The sequence below is a fragment of the Papio anubis genome, chromosome 6, assembly GCF_008728515.1.
Source record: "Papio anubis isolate 15944 chromosome 6, Panubis1.0, whole genome shotgun sequence".
Taxonomy (NCBI): Eukaryota; Metazoa; Chordata; class Mammalia; order Primates; family Cercopithecidae; genus Papio; species Papio anubis.
In genome coordinates, this window is record NC_044981.1 from 131918013 (window position 1) to 131932929 (window position 14917).

General features: G+C 37.7%; 1 protein-coding gene across 35 annotated transcripts in view; it reads left to right on the forward strand.

Moving 5' to 3' along the window:
• EPB41L2 (erythrocyte membrane protein band 4.1 like 2) overlaps positions 1 to 14917 on the forward strand; it is a 235323-nt gene that overhangs the window by 180133 nt on the left and 40273 nt on the right. For 16 of the 35 annotated variants that reach the window (XM_021937876.2, XM_021937882.2, XM_021937886.2 and 13 more), the window contains exon 12: positions 1473 to 1645. In XM_021937876.2, the coding sequence (XP_021793568.1) occupies positions 1473 to 1645 (173 nt within the window). Of the gene's footprint in view, positions 1 to 1472; positions 1646 to 6530; positions 6594 to 8509; positions 8657 to 9993; positions 10096 to 14543; positions 14712 to 14917 lie in introns of all 35 variants that reach the window. The other 19 variants (XM_021937862.2, XM_021937865.2, XM_021937859.2 and 16 more) reach the window with 3 other exon arrangements.

A 14917-nucleotide genomic window follows, 5' to 3' on the forward strand; every position in this document is an offset into this window, starting at 1 on the left:
GGAGGCTGAGGCAGGAGAATCTCTTGAACCCAGGAAACGGAAGTTGCAGTGAGCCGAGATCGCACCACTGCACTCCAGCCTGGGTGACAGAGCGAGACTGTCTCAAAAACAAAACAACAACAACAACAACAAAACTGCTGGAAAATAACTATACTTAATGTAAAATGCAAATTTATTCTAATGTTGACTGTGATTTGGTATGGGCATTCCAAGTATGAGTATTTAAGGGCTGGGAAAATCTCCCCAAGTTGAGGTGGTAGAATTAGAAATGGGAAGAACTGGCCACATTTAGAAATATATGCAAGGACTTTGTTGGACTTGCTGGTGTTAAGGGGTGAAGGTAGAGTCCTGGAAGATGTCCATGTTCCCGGTTCAAGCAAATGGGAGCAAATATGAGAAGAGCATTTTGTGAAAAAATCAGGACTGGGAAAGAATTAAGTTTTGGACAGGGCAGGTGAAGGCTGTGGATTGAGAGGTATTTTGGGATACATGTATTCAAAGTGCTTGAGGCCTCTCAAGTTCAGTATGGTAGCTCACACACAATCCTGCCCTCTAAGAGCTTGCAGTCTAAAGGTGTTTGTGTTGACCAGGCTTCCCTTGGGACATGGAAGCAGAGTAAACTTCATGGTGTCTGTAGAGTACTCTTTATGTAAAGTGAAATGACCTTGTGTAGTTCTGTTGTTTGGGGAGGAGCTACAGATGGACAGAAGTCCTGCCACCTACTACTCTGCCTTGCTAATGTTTGAGGTAGTCTTGGTTTGATCTGCAATATGACAGAATTTTCAATACAATATACATTTCTGCCTATCTCTAGGAGAGAAGAGAGTACAGGAGGGCCAGGTTTTCTGGGATGAGGGAGGTGTCTATGTATAGACTTACCATAGTTCATGTTGAGACATTGAGGAAGGGGATTAAAAAGTAAAAAATATAAATATAGAAGTTAAAATCCTTACAATTTACCTTTACTGTCTTTTATTTACTATTTTATCTTTTGAATAGTATTCAAATTAAAGTTTCCTTCATGGAGCAATTCTTAAAACTTATTGGAGCAAATCATCTTAATAATTGCATAATCATTTGTTGCAATAGATAGATTCAGAAATAAATCAGAGGAGACCAAAGAGTTAAAATACTGCTTACCTCGTAATTCTGTTTGCCTTAACTCTGGTGTTTCAGCTGGTCTTAGAGCTCCTCCTACTGGCCAGTTCCATGATCTGACTATATCCTTCCAATACCTGTGATTTGAGACCCTGGTGTAGTTCAGTGCATTAAAACTCAGAATACTTTCAGAATTTGGTAAATGTTTAAAAATTTGTTTATTTTATATGGTAGGTATTTTCAGAGTTCAAGCAATGTCTCTGTTCCTGTTCACTGTTTATATGCTTCCTGTTTCTCTCTTTAAGGGGAAAATTTTCCATAAAGTTTACGATTCACATGTCCTAAAATAATCCACAATTGTCACTCTTTACTAGCTCCGATTGGTGTCGTGGACCAAAGTCTTATGAAGGATTTTCCTGATGCTGCTGGGGAGATTTCAGCCTATGGCCCTGGAGTTGTCAGCATTGCCGTGGTACAAGATGGGGACGGCAGGAGGGAAGTGAGAAGCCCAGCTAAAGCCCCGCATTTACAGCTCATTGAAGGAAAGGTATGGTAAATTCACACAGGTTGTGGTTTTAAACATTTACTTAACTTAGAGGCTATCTGTTGTATTTTCTGTTTCAGAAATCAAGTATTTAAAATCAGTTGTTCTATGTTCTCTGTTGGTCATTTCTGTTTTCAGATATGCATAGTGGTCTCTAACCTTTGTTTGATTGTGGTTCAAAGCAGAATGTTTCAATGTAAATTATTTTAATGCAAGTAAGTAATTTACTGGCCTTTTTGACTGTCCTCATAATCACCTTATCTAATTGAGTCCCCAAAGTAGAAAAGCTATGATTATTTGAAATTTATTTTTGATTTGGTCCAAGCAAATTTTAAAATGTAGCTTCTTGATGATTTTAATTATTGACTTGAATTTTTTGATATCACCAAAGGTAATCTTTATAAACAAAGGTATTTTTCATTAATAATCTATAATTAATGAAATTCTTAAGAAAGGGTAATTGTTTTGTGAATAGAGAGTGAGAGTATGGTGTGTTGCTTTTGGCTTTATCTTGTGCGTACACCATAGTGAAATGGAGAAGTAACCCATATTGTGTTCTCAAATGTGTCACTGTTATCTTTTGTTACCTTGGGCAGTAACATCACTTGAATATTGATTTGAGAAGCCTTTAAATTCAGATCTCTTTTCTGCACAAAGTGACTTTTTTTTTTTTTTTTGCATGTAACATTGGAAGTAAGCACAGATAAAAACAAATGAATCCATCATATTGAGTCATAGTGTTTTCTATTTTATTTTAATTTTTATTTTTTTGAGATGGAGTTTCCCTCTTGTTGCCCAGGCTGGAGTGCAATGGCTCGATCTCAGCTCACTGCAACCTCTGCCTCCCAGGTTCAAGCAATTCTCCTGCCTCAGCCTCCCAAGTAGCTGGGATTACAGGTGCCTGCCACCATGCCCAGCTAATTTTGTATTTTTAGTAGAGACAGGGTTTCGCCATGTTGGTCAGGCTCATCTTGATCTCCTGACCTCAAGTGATCCACCTGTCTCAGTCTCCCAAAGTGCTGGGATTGCAGGTGTGAGCCACTGAGCCCGGCTGTATAGTGTTTTCTAAATTTTAACTTTCAAAATTTTAAAGACATAAATGTATAAAGACTTGCTAGATGACGTAGCTGCCAGTGCCTCAGGTATTCCTGCTCTGACAGCCTCTGAGGCCCAGCATGGAGAAGGTCTCAGACACCAACCACCACATGGGCCCAGTCTCGTGCCACAAGGTCAAGTGCTACTTGTATAGCAAGTGACATCAAATCATCGACATTCCATTGTTAAAGAATTTGTAACTGTCATATGGAAAAATGATTTGGTTGGGAATTCATTTAAAAATAACAGAAATTGTGTCCAACAAGGTTTCTTTCAATTGCTGACAAGTTGTCAGGATAGTTTTTTTAAAATTTTTGCTAACAAGGCACCCAGGAGAGTGACTGCTTACATCGGAAACAGAAGAGCTCAGCATTTCAGAATATCTCTGTTCCATTTTGCCTAGTTAACTTGACATATCTTGTTATTTTCCTTAAACAATGAAAAAGGTCTTTTAAATTTTAAAGGAAATCCTGCTTGTCTTCAGCAAACAACTGGGTACACTGGTATTTTTGCTAATGCTTTGAGTGTCTGTCAGCAACCAGGTTTAAAAGTAAATAATGCTGTTTGAGTTTCATGGGATTTATTTGCAATCAGTTTGAAAATAATTAAATGAGTCAATATGTATAAATTTTATGTGACACAAGTAGTCTAGTCTTTTTAAAAATGAGTCATTTAATTCATTTCTAACTACACTGTGTTAATATAATCCCTTCTTTAAAGTAAAAGTTTTCACTAACTACTCATTTTTTCTTTTGTCCTCTTTCTCTCTTGCATCTGTTTTTCCTTTGGTTGTATCCGTTGTGTAATTTCATATTCAATCATGGGTTTGCACTTGGGAATAGACTGTTTCCATATGCCCACCTTCACCTCTCATCCACCGTGCTTCATCTTTTTCCCCAAACCTATTGCCTGTCCCTGAAATGGACTTGCTTTCAGACATTTCAGAGGAAGACCCCTTTGGGGAGGCTGACCAGATCACACTAGACAGCTTAGAGCACCTTTCCACAGGTGAAACATCCGAGCAGGGGGATTCTGAAGTTGCTATGCCTGATTTGGTCTTGGATTCTGCCATAGCCCCTTCTCAGCCTGAATGCCCTTCTCCCATCCATGGGAAGACTCTTAAAGCAGCTGACAACAGTGATTCTGAGTTTGGTTACTTCTCCTTCAGTTTCTCCAAATGTTTTCCCTCTGGCTTCCCCTCCCTTCTTGATGAAGATGGATATCTTGCTTTCCCCAGCCTCCCCAAGGTCTGGGTCTCCTTCCTCCCCGCTGGTGTGCAGCACTATGTCCCAATCACCTCCCCTTCATTCATTCCTTCCCTTATCCTCATCTTTGGGCTACTTCTGTCTGCTTCTCAGTCAGTTCCTTTTTCTCTTGCCTTTTCCCTTCCTCTGGCTCTATGCCTCTGCTGTCTGGAGGCTAAAGCCGCCTCCTTTAATGTTTCTTATGACTGTGACTTGAATGACAAACTAGAGGAAGAGGAAGTAGTTGCTGGCATGCCCACATAAGTTCAGTTTGTGGAGTCAACACAATACACTTTATTTTAAACCCTTCCTAACATAGAGTGTAAATGTGTGCATACATTTCACCACTGATTACCCTCAACATAGTAATACCTGCATATTTTCACACACACAATGTTTTAGTGCATGAGAAATAAGTGTAGACACTTCTCCTTCATTGATACCGTTGACCAGGTCCACACATTCTAAGTTTGGAGCAAAATTGTAGGATTATTTTACAAATATCTAGCTCAAACTAGATTTGTAACAGAAGGTGTGGGGGAGGAGGGAACCTGTATTGCCCGTAACAGTCCATACAGGGTCTCTCCATTTTGCAAACAGATATTAATGCTGTTCCTTTAGAATGGAACATTTTTGTTTTGATATAGAACTTAGGATGCAGTGGACATAACTGTTCTTGATGTATCTTAGTAGAAGTCCTTAGTACTATTATTTCTCTTGTTGGAAACCCAAATGTGTTCTTGCATCTATGAGGATGTATCTGTAACCTTTACTCCTGATATTTGTAAGTCTCATCTCAAAAGCTCCTTATCTCCCTATTATTGTAGTATTTGGAGACCAGATGAATTTTAGCTAGTTTTTTTTTCTAACCTTAAATTATGTAATTATATATAAGAGTCACTGTAGGGTATTTTATAAGGAAGGTACTATTCTATTGTCTTTCACAAATGTATGTGAGAAGTGACACATGGCTTTTTTTGAATATTTAGACTATATAACACTAAGATTGGGCCTCTTAGTGCTCCTTTATTTAAATAGGTGTTTGGTTTGAGGATTTTTACCCCTATATAAGGCAAATTTTTTTCAAGTATCCTACCTCTGTGCTACTAAGTCAGCATTAACATGTATAATATATTTTTGATTATTTTGTTAAATGTGGCCTGGTGATTTAGTGCCTCATATTCTGTGGACACTACCACTACACAGAGTAAATGACAAAATTTAGAGCAAACCTAAAGAAAAATGTAAAGATAATGCAGTGAGTGTGCATTGTAGGAGAAACCACAATTGTTAAAAAGTTTACCTGAGGAATATCAAAGATCAGCATTTTAGGGAATTAAGTGTTGACCAAGGAGTTGGAAGATGTTTCTTAACAGATGATTGAATGTCTCATTTTTCACATCTGATAAAGACTCTGAGCTCCTTGCTTACCTCTGAAAAATACTATGAGTGGTTAAAAAGGAAAGCCTTTTGAACTCTCAGATTTAACACTATCATCCTAATAAAGAAGGAAAAGGATATATATTAGGAATTAACCTGTAAAGGTTAAATGATTTGCCTTTGATAAGGGAGTCAATATTTGTATTCTCACCATTTTTTCCATTGAGTCAAAATTCAGTCAGTGCTTGTTAGTTTTAAACTTCTGCATTCATTCTTTTGAATCATCAGATATTGAGAAATGTCCAACTATGAAAAGCTGTTCTTGTTTAAAGAATTTTATGTAAGTGGTTATATTTCAAAGATTATTTTTAAATACCCACCATTTTAATATGAAACTAGTTAAACAAGCCAATCCCTCACCCCCAGCCAGGAAAGAAATCCATATTTAACAAACTGAATCATAGGTTGAACATTTGTTCACCAATATAAAGCTAAAAACAAATTTAACATCATTATGCTTTACCCCATCACTAGTTGCTTTAGACATTTCAAATTAGAACAGATTGAATTATGCCATTTTTGCACTCTCATATTTTTGTTCCTGAGTACAAAATATTCAAAAGCAGAGCATAATCTAGGGACTGAGAAAGAGTGAAGCTTCCATCCTCCATTCCACCTTTGCAAAGGATCATTTCCATCATTGGTACAACACTGTAGGTGAAGAAAGACCAAAGTGGCTTAATATGCTGCATCTTCTGAGGGCTTCCCAATAAAGGTTGGTAACACTGGTTCACCATTTAAGTTCAAATACAACTTCTTTGCACTGATGGTAGAGTTTCCACTAATACTCCCCTTCTTTCTGGCCGTTTGCTGTGTGACTTTTCAGGCGAAGATGGAAGAAGAGGAAACACAGCTGGAAGAGGTGGCTGAGTTTTCCCTAAAGTTAAACATCTCATGGCTGCTGCCTGCCTTTAGTATTGTGGGGGGAGGGTCCACGCTCAGGGTTTATTTGTGAGTTGTGCTTGTTGTGGCTTTAAGTTCATAAGATTTGTATTCCTCTTTTATTTTAATGTCTTAGACTGTCGAACTCTGGGTCATTTTGGTGCTTGCTGATTGATACACTTATGTTTATTTGCCTTTTCCCCCCTGTGTGTGATTTAATTTCACAGAAAAATTCCTTGAGAGTAGAAGGGGATAATATTTATGTCAGACATAGCAATTTAATGTTGGAGGTTTGTATAATCTAAGAAAACAACTCTGTCGTAATGGCTGCCCGGCTGCTGTGGACGGGAGGTCACGCCTAGGCTGGCCGGCAATGTTCTTCGAGCACGGTGCATGCAGTGCATGGGGGAATTCAACTTGGGAGTGCATGTTACCAGCCTGACGGTGTTCCTTTCAGGTGGCTTAGGCAGGACTGTATCTACTAGAAGTTCTCAAAGTGACAAGTGGGAAAAAAAAAGTTTAGTCAAATGAATCAAGTTTTTATCCAGTACTTTTGAAGTTGTTCTACAAGTAAACCTATTCTCTCCTAAAGGGTTAACTCTAAGGCATCAACCTGAAGTAACACAGTCTCATCCTTAATATATATTAACCAGAGCAGAGATTTGTGTATTGATCTGGCATTAAGTCATTTGACTCTTGATCTTGATCTGTGCCCACTTTTTTTGGGTTTTTTTTTGGTTAAAATCCGTGATTGGGAATGTGGTCCACTTTCAGTATTCTGTTTCAGAATATGCTAATTAAAGGAATTATTTTAATTAGAACAAGCAAAAGTGAGAGAGAAGGAAAGGAGGAAAAGAAAGCCCAATCACCCAATTAGGAATGTAAAATATGTTCCCCATGTCACATGAGAACATTTTTTCCCCCTTCTTATTTTACAGTAGTATGTGGCAATGTATTCAATGGAGAACTGCAGCTCTCAGTAATCTGACTAATCTGTTTGGTTGCTTTTGGCAGCTTGATAACTGGTGGAAATATACTTTTGCTTAACTTACTAAAATGCTGTACAGTGTAATAAGTAACATTGCTTTGAACCAATGCAAGAAATGTGCCTGATCTCAAGCCACAGTCATTTTTCCATGCCATGCAAAGATTTTTAGATTTTCATGAGTTTTTGCAAATGGCTATAGAAGCTCATAGATGAGCTACTATGCTTGTGCATGAATATGGAATATCTAATTTTATTGGTTGCATGACCTGTTCCTTAAAGTGGGATGAAAGCTATAATCCACAGGTGGCCCTATGATTTTTGAAATATAAATAAATATTTAAAATTTGGTTAAAACCATTTCCTGAACACTAATTACCTTTTATTCCCACAAATACTATTTATCAGAGCCAGTCAGAAAAATTTCCACAAATACCATTTAATGGGGCCTCTCCCATGAAAATGGACCTGGTAGTTTTTCTTGCATATTTGTCTGGATAAGGACCATCTGGCAATTGCGGAGGCTAGACCCCACTTTTGTGCTTGGCAAGTATGTGAGACCAGTCTGTGGTTCATTTTTTTTTTATAAAGAGGCTAAACAGAAGCAGCCTCTGGAAGCAGTAGTTTTTATTCCTTAAGAATTAAAAGCCACCACTGGAATTTCCTGAAAACAAACACACAAAAAAATCCTTGAATTTTCCAGTTGGGGGATGAGTCTGGTCTGGCTTTTTCTTCCAGCCAGTGTGCTTCTGAGTCTCTACCTTTCTCTATTTTGTACTTGATTCACTATGTTTACAGAATGCAATTTTATGAGTAGTCCTAATCAGAAAGGTAAATTTGCCGGAACGAAGTCATAGTCTGAATTTCAAATCCAGGTACTGGAAGGAAGTGTTATTAGCCATTTTGATGATCAGTTCCATGTCATCTTTCTAATAATGTAAATAATTATTCCTTTAAAAATCCTAAACAGAGAAGAAATCAGAATCCTTTAAAATGTAAATCATTGAAGAAGTACGCATTGACTTTATTTTCAAATTTTGATGAATTCATGAACTTATTCCTAGATAATAATATGGCTTTAGAGACTTGGCATTTTTCTTGCTTTACTATGGTTTTTTTAAATCATAAGTTTGCTTTGTCTTATTTTTTGGTTTTATTTTTGTCCTACTGGGTTTTTTCCTTTTGGATTTTTTCCCCCTTTGTTACGTTACATATTGCTAGGAACTGGATAAGGCCCAGGAGGACATACTGAAACATCAGGCTAGCATTAGTGAACTCAAGCGCAATTTTATGGAATCCACACCTGAGCCGCGCCCTAATGAATGGGAAAAACGACGTATCACACCTCTGTCCCTACAGACACAAGGGGTATGTCATTAGCTATTTGTTGGCTCTGTCTTACTCCAGTTGTTCAATAAAACTTAAATTGTTAATCTCCTATGTTGATTCTAGGGAAGTTATAAAATGTTCCCATTTAATTATTTTTATGTAATTACTAACAATTTTTTAAATACTAAATATTTATTAACAGTGTAATAGTTATTGGCCTAGTTCTTAGGTAAATTGCATGAGTTTCAAAATACTTTTGAAATAGTTTCAGGATAATTTCGCTATTTTACTCAGGTAAATTGGTAGTAGTAATGAATTGTTATATAGGACAATTTAGAAACTAACATACTGTATTTAATAAGCTTTTTAGTTACTGATATCTGAAATAGGGAAATTTACTTAATATAAATAAATAAATAATAAATAAAGGACTATAGCCTATCTTTAGAGTGGTTTAAGGTTATTACTGTGAGGAAAATGAGTTTAACTTAGCTTTAAAGACTGATGAGCCCTGTTGAAAACTTGAAAAATATTATACATAATACAACTTAATATTGAAACTTCCTAGTAAGGAAATGTTAGAATTGTGTTTTTAAAATGGTTTTTCAATCATAACATTTCTCCTCACTTACTCTATTTCTTTTCATGGTTTACTTCTCCCCACCACTGGTATGAGTACATATTGCCTTCAGGATATATTCTCAATATATTTCTCCATTCGTTGTCATCTGCCTCTGTGCCTGTATGATTCTTCCAAATCCCTCCTCTTACTGACCAAGAACTTCCATGGGCTCATTTATCATACTTGAGCAGACAGTGATCATACTATATTTAATCTGTAGTTTAAAAAATGGTATAAAGATGTTACCCTACAATTTCATCTTTTTCCTTTCAGCATCAAGTCTGACTTGAATGTCGCCAAATTGTAGACATTGATTTAGATATTCTACGCTATTTTTATTCACCTTTCCTTAAAAAGAAAAGCTGTTAGTTGCTTTAAATTTCTAAGCTTGTGCCATTGAAAAAGAAAGCTCTTTAAGAACAGATGAGCAAAAAGAATTGCTGAACTGAAACACAGAACTTTTGAAAATATTAAGACATGCATGGTAGAGTCTTACGAAGTTGGATGCAACTTCAGTTCTTAGTTTCAGATTTTTCTGAAGATGATAAAAAATGTCAATTTCAGTAGTCCATTCGAGAATGTTGTATTTTCTGGAGGTGTCTGATGCCATGCCAAGGCTTTCACCTTCCATTATGTGCCGCTTCTCTTGGTGTGTGTCATTGGCCCACACAGGGTCAGTGTTTTATGTTTGTGTTGCTATAGGTGTAATGTATGTGTCTTATTTGTTGATTATGTCTATTGTTTAAAACAATAGAGAAAAGGAGACCATCTTTTCAAGGATATTTTATCCGTGAAGGAGAAGTACCTGATGCCGACAACACGGACAGTTGAAGAAAAAGCTCAGGAGACGGACAAGGTGTTCACCTTGCACCCTTGGATCTACTCTTGCTTTTTCCCCTTTTCCTTTTGTTTCTATCCACAGCCATAAGATTTCTTTTTTCCTGTGTGTCATACTAAAATTTTTTTGAAATGATTTTTGAGCATTTAAAAAGTTAAATCCCCTGTGTATAGAAGCATAGGATTGTTGGATGAGAAATACCATGTTGCAGAAGCACTTGAAAAGTCAAAATTTGAAATACAGAAACATCCACCAATTTAGGTGATAAGTGATTCCTAATTTGATGTATGTGGCTGACAGTTGGGAAACTGATTTCATGTGAAAATGCAGTTTGTACAATACTTAAACGCAGGCTGTGTTGTTAAAATAACCACGTATGTACCTTAGATTATGAGTTTACTAATTACATATGGAAACCTTTTGAGTTTTTATTAGTAAGATTTTTAATGGGAACAAAGATTTTGATGCACCATAGCAGCCCCTCATCTCTCTCTCTGCTCCTGCATGTGTGACATTTCTGACATTGGTGAGGAAGTTCGCTTTCCATTGCCTTTACATCCTCATTCTTCTCTTTCTACTGATTTTACTTAGTCAGGTGGTCAGTCTATTTGCTGGGACTAGAGAGCTTGGAGTCTAGTGGAGGAGACATGGAAATTGTTAATTAGAAAAGTGTCCCTTTTTTTTATTTTTTGAGATGCAGTCTTGCACTTTCGCCCGGGTTGGAGTGCAATGGCGCGATCTCGGCTCACTGCAACCTCTGCCTCCTGGGTTCAAGCAACTCTCCTGTCTAGCTGGGATTACAGGTGCCCGCCACCATGTCTGGCTAATTTTTTGTGTGTTTTTAGTTGAGACGGGATTTCACTATGTTGACCAGGCTCGTCTTGGACTCCTGACCACGTGATCTGCCCTTTTCAGTCTCCCAAAGTGCTGGGGATTACAGGCGTGAGCCACCACACCCGGCCGGTGATTAGAAAATTTTCTAATTGGTACTTAGAAAGTTTCAGACACTAAGAAGTAAATGTTAAGAAGGTGAAATACAGTGTTGTGTTAGGAGGGGATTAGGAAGACGGTTTTGTCACTGTGGTCAGGAGGAGATGGCATTTGAGTTGAAACCTTAATGATGACCAGGTGGACATGTGAAAATGTATCCACGTGTAAGGAAGAGCCACAACACAGAAACTGAAAGACCAAATGACATGGGCCTGGTGAGCATGGGGCAGCATGAAGGAAGGAAAATTCAAAGAGGTTAGACCCTAGGTCATATCACGGTCTTAAAGACCATGCTAACAGTTTGGAATTGTACAATAGGAGTGATGGGAAAGCATTGGAGAGTTTGAAGGTGAGTAGTGGCAGAATCCCACCTGTGTCTGACAGGCGTCCCCCTGGCACTGGATGAGGAATAGATTATAGGGGCTGTGAATGAGAGCAGAGATTATTAATAAGGAAACAGTGATTCCCTTCCACAAAGTAGATTCTATTAATTAGTAGAGAGTATTTATCAGAACACATAGTGGGGTTGGGGAAGGAGGCAAAATAAGTAGAAATAAGGAGTTCGTGGTCTAGTTGAGATGAAATATTTTCAGAACATTGCAAAGGAGAAAGACAATGTCATGAAGCTAAACCAAGTGACATATTTATATACTTTGAAGGTTAGCCTGAAACCAAAGCGAATTAGACTCCATGTGTACAATGAGGACTTTAATATCACATGCTTTGAAATATTACGTATTTGTGATAACTTGTCCTCCAGAAGCAATCACATGGTATCATTCGATCAAATTTAAAGTGATGTCCTTGGATTTTTGCGGTAGGAAACTTTGACATTTTAGTGGAGATGTTTAAAATTATTATCATTTTTCTGGATCTCATGTTTTAGGAATGTACAGTATAAAATATCTTGTCATAGAAGTCACATTAAAGTGATGTTAATGTGAAATTTAAATCTGGAAAAGCCCCCAAATGGTTTATCTGTACTTGAAGTTACTAGTTTTTCTGTTCTTTTCCTCCAATATATGCAGGAAAATACGTACTTTTTTGACATACATATAGATTGTTCTTATTACAATCGTCCATTCATCCGTTTGCCCAACAAACATTTATCGACCACCTACATTGTATCTTTTTTTTTTTCCTTCAAATAACATACTACTATTAGTTGAAAGTATATGAGCATTTGTCTACTGGAGTGTTTTGACTTTACTGGAGTACCTTTTCAATTTCTGTCTTTGTCATATCTTCATTTTACTGTTAATTCTGCAGGAGTTCTCCTTTATCTTTGAATTGTAATTCTTACTGAAAGTAAAATTTAAAAAATTATGCATAAGTATATAATTTGACAGTTTTTCCAAATTTCTATAATATGGATTTTTATAGTTTTTTTAAAAAAAGCATTAATAGTTTCTTTAAAAAAAAAAAAATTGAATTTCCAAAGTGGCTGTAGTTTGAATTTGAACAATTTTGAGAGTAGAGCAGAAAATTGGAAACCAAGTCATTTAATCTTTGATCGGTAAATAACTATTGTAAAGTTCTTAAAGCTTTTACCTGGTTAGTGAATTATTTATAAACTGAAGTGCATTGGTAGTTATACCCATTGATAGCATTGTCACTATTCACTTATAATCTGATATGAGAATGGAGTGAAGTTACGGTTGGCAGACCAGAGCTTGTGTTGAACTCTGAACATACCTATGGGAAAGCATGATATTTAGGGCAAAAACATAAACAGCTTAAGAATGGAGTTTTGTAAAATATTTACCTTTGGTTCTAATTTGTGTCTGTGTCACTAGATAATAGACTTGGTCTGGTGAAAAAAAAATAGACTAAATAAAATACTTTGATAAAAACAAAAACTATTGTAATCCTCTTAACGTGTTGTACAAATTATGATGACTTAAATTTGCATAGACTATTCTCTCCTGAGTCTAAGAGATTTTATACATTGAGTTGTAAGGTACTTTTGAAGGTATATCATTGAATAATGAAATGTGTGGCATTTCTTTAAGCTCACCAGTGATCTCTCACTGGGAAGGGCACCCCACCCATCCCCACTTTCCCTAGGGATGGTGTAATCATAGAGATGGTAATGAAGCTAAATCAGTCCAGAAGCTTTTTTCTCTGCTGAATATTGCAAGTGCCTACTCACCTCACTCTCCTCACCTGACTGTCTGCGCTCCTCACCCTTCTTAGCTTACAGTATGAGGGGACCCCTCTGGAGTGTCATTGATTTTTCTTTAAGATTTCTAAATAGTGGCTGGGTGTGGTGGCTCACGCCTGTATTCCCAGCACTTTGGGAGGCCGAAGAGGGTAGATCACCTGAAGTCAGGAGTTTGAGACCAGCCTGGCCAACATGGCAAAACCCCGTCTTTACTAAAAATACAAAAATAAGCTGGGTGTGGTGCCTCATGCCTGATAATCCCAGCTACTGGGGAGGCTGAGGCAGGAAAATCACTTAAACCTGGGTGGTAGAGTTTGCCGTGAGCCGAGATCACTTCACTGCACTGCAGCCTGAGCAACAGAGCGAGACTCTGTCTCCAAAAAAAAAAAAAAATTCTGAATAGTGGGGTTTATTGGGAGTTATTCTCACACTTCTGACATGAGGGACTTCATGGTGACTCTTGAGTACTGACACTTCAAGTTTCTGAGGACAGTTGTCCCTCAGGCAGGTTAGGAGCCATTGTTTAAGAGCCAGACACAGCAAAGTTAAATTTGCTTTCATCGTTTTTAGGGAGAAATAATTTTCACGTTGCTCATTGAGCTTTCAACACTGAGTTTGTCTTCCTGTTTTGAATTGTTTTTCTTTACCTGTTTCTTTTTGCAAAAAAAAGGGGCAGGGTAATTTATTCTGTGGCATATTTAGCATGCCTGAGGGAATGAATGTGGTCCGCTGTCAGAATGTTTGTTGTACAGAGAGTTAAGGTGGTATGGAGGAGGGAGGAGATTGTAGGAGCTGGAGTGGTAAGAAAGGCCTTACAGAAAGTACAGACTATGAAGTGGGCCTCAGGGAGGTTAGAAAACTGGAAAGGACCAGAGTGTGCAGAGAAGGGCAAAGAAGGGTCTTGGAGGCAGGAGAGGGAGGACTGCCCAAGCTCTAACACAAGAATAAGCATTTCAAGTGTAGGGGCCACTGAAGAGGCCATTCCGTGCAGAAAAAGGCCAAGGAACTACCTCAAGAATATGTGAAATGGCGTTTGGGTGGGTCGGTTGTGCTCAGTTGTTGATCAACCAAGCAATTTTCCCTGGTTTCTGTAGGTCGCAACTATCAAAGATTCTCAAGCAGGGTGGAAAAGCTGGCGCTCACAAACCTCTGCATAAGCCTGCTGCAGAATCTGTCAGAATTCTCATCTTTCTTTCATTTTATGCTGTTCTGTTGTTCTTTCTTGTGTAACCTTTCCTTTCTTTCAATAGGTCACTGCTGTCTGTTCTGACTTATTGCTAATTCTTTGCTCTTCCTTTTCTGACCTCTCTAGAGCCTAGAAGAGGAGATAACATCAATTTTGTTTAGTGAAAAGGGCTTTTCTGATAGCATGAAAGCCACCTTCACTTCAGCCACCACTTGGACAGCAGAGGGCGCTGTTGTGAGCGCTAATGCACCTTCTGAAAAGCTTTCTTCCTCGCCCTTCTCACACTTGCTTGAGGTGCATTTTACTTTGTTTCCGCTGTTACTAAAAGCCACATATGAGAGAGATTTTCATTTTTTAAATATTCAGGCACCATTCCCTCCAGTGCTTTCATGGTGAAATTAATTCTTCCTGGGAGAAACATTCAAGAAACAATGACTGATTTGGAACATGAAGAAAAGATATAGATTGTATGTTTCTCCTGCTTCTTTGGTCAAATAAAA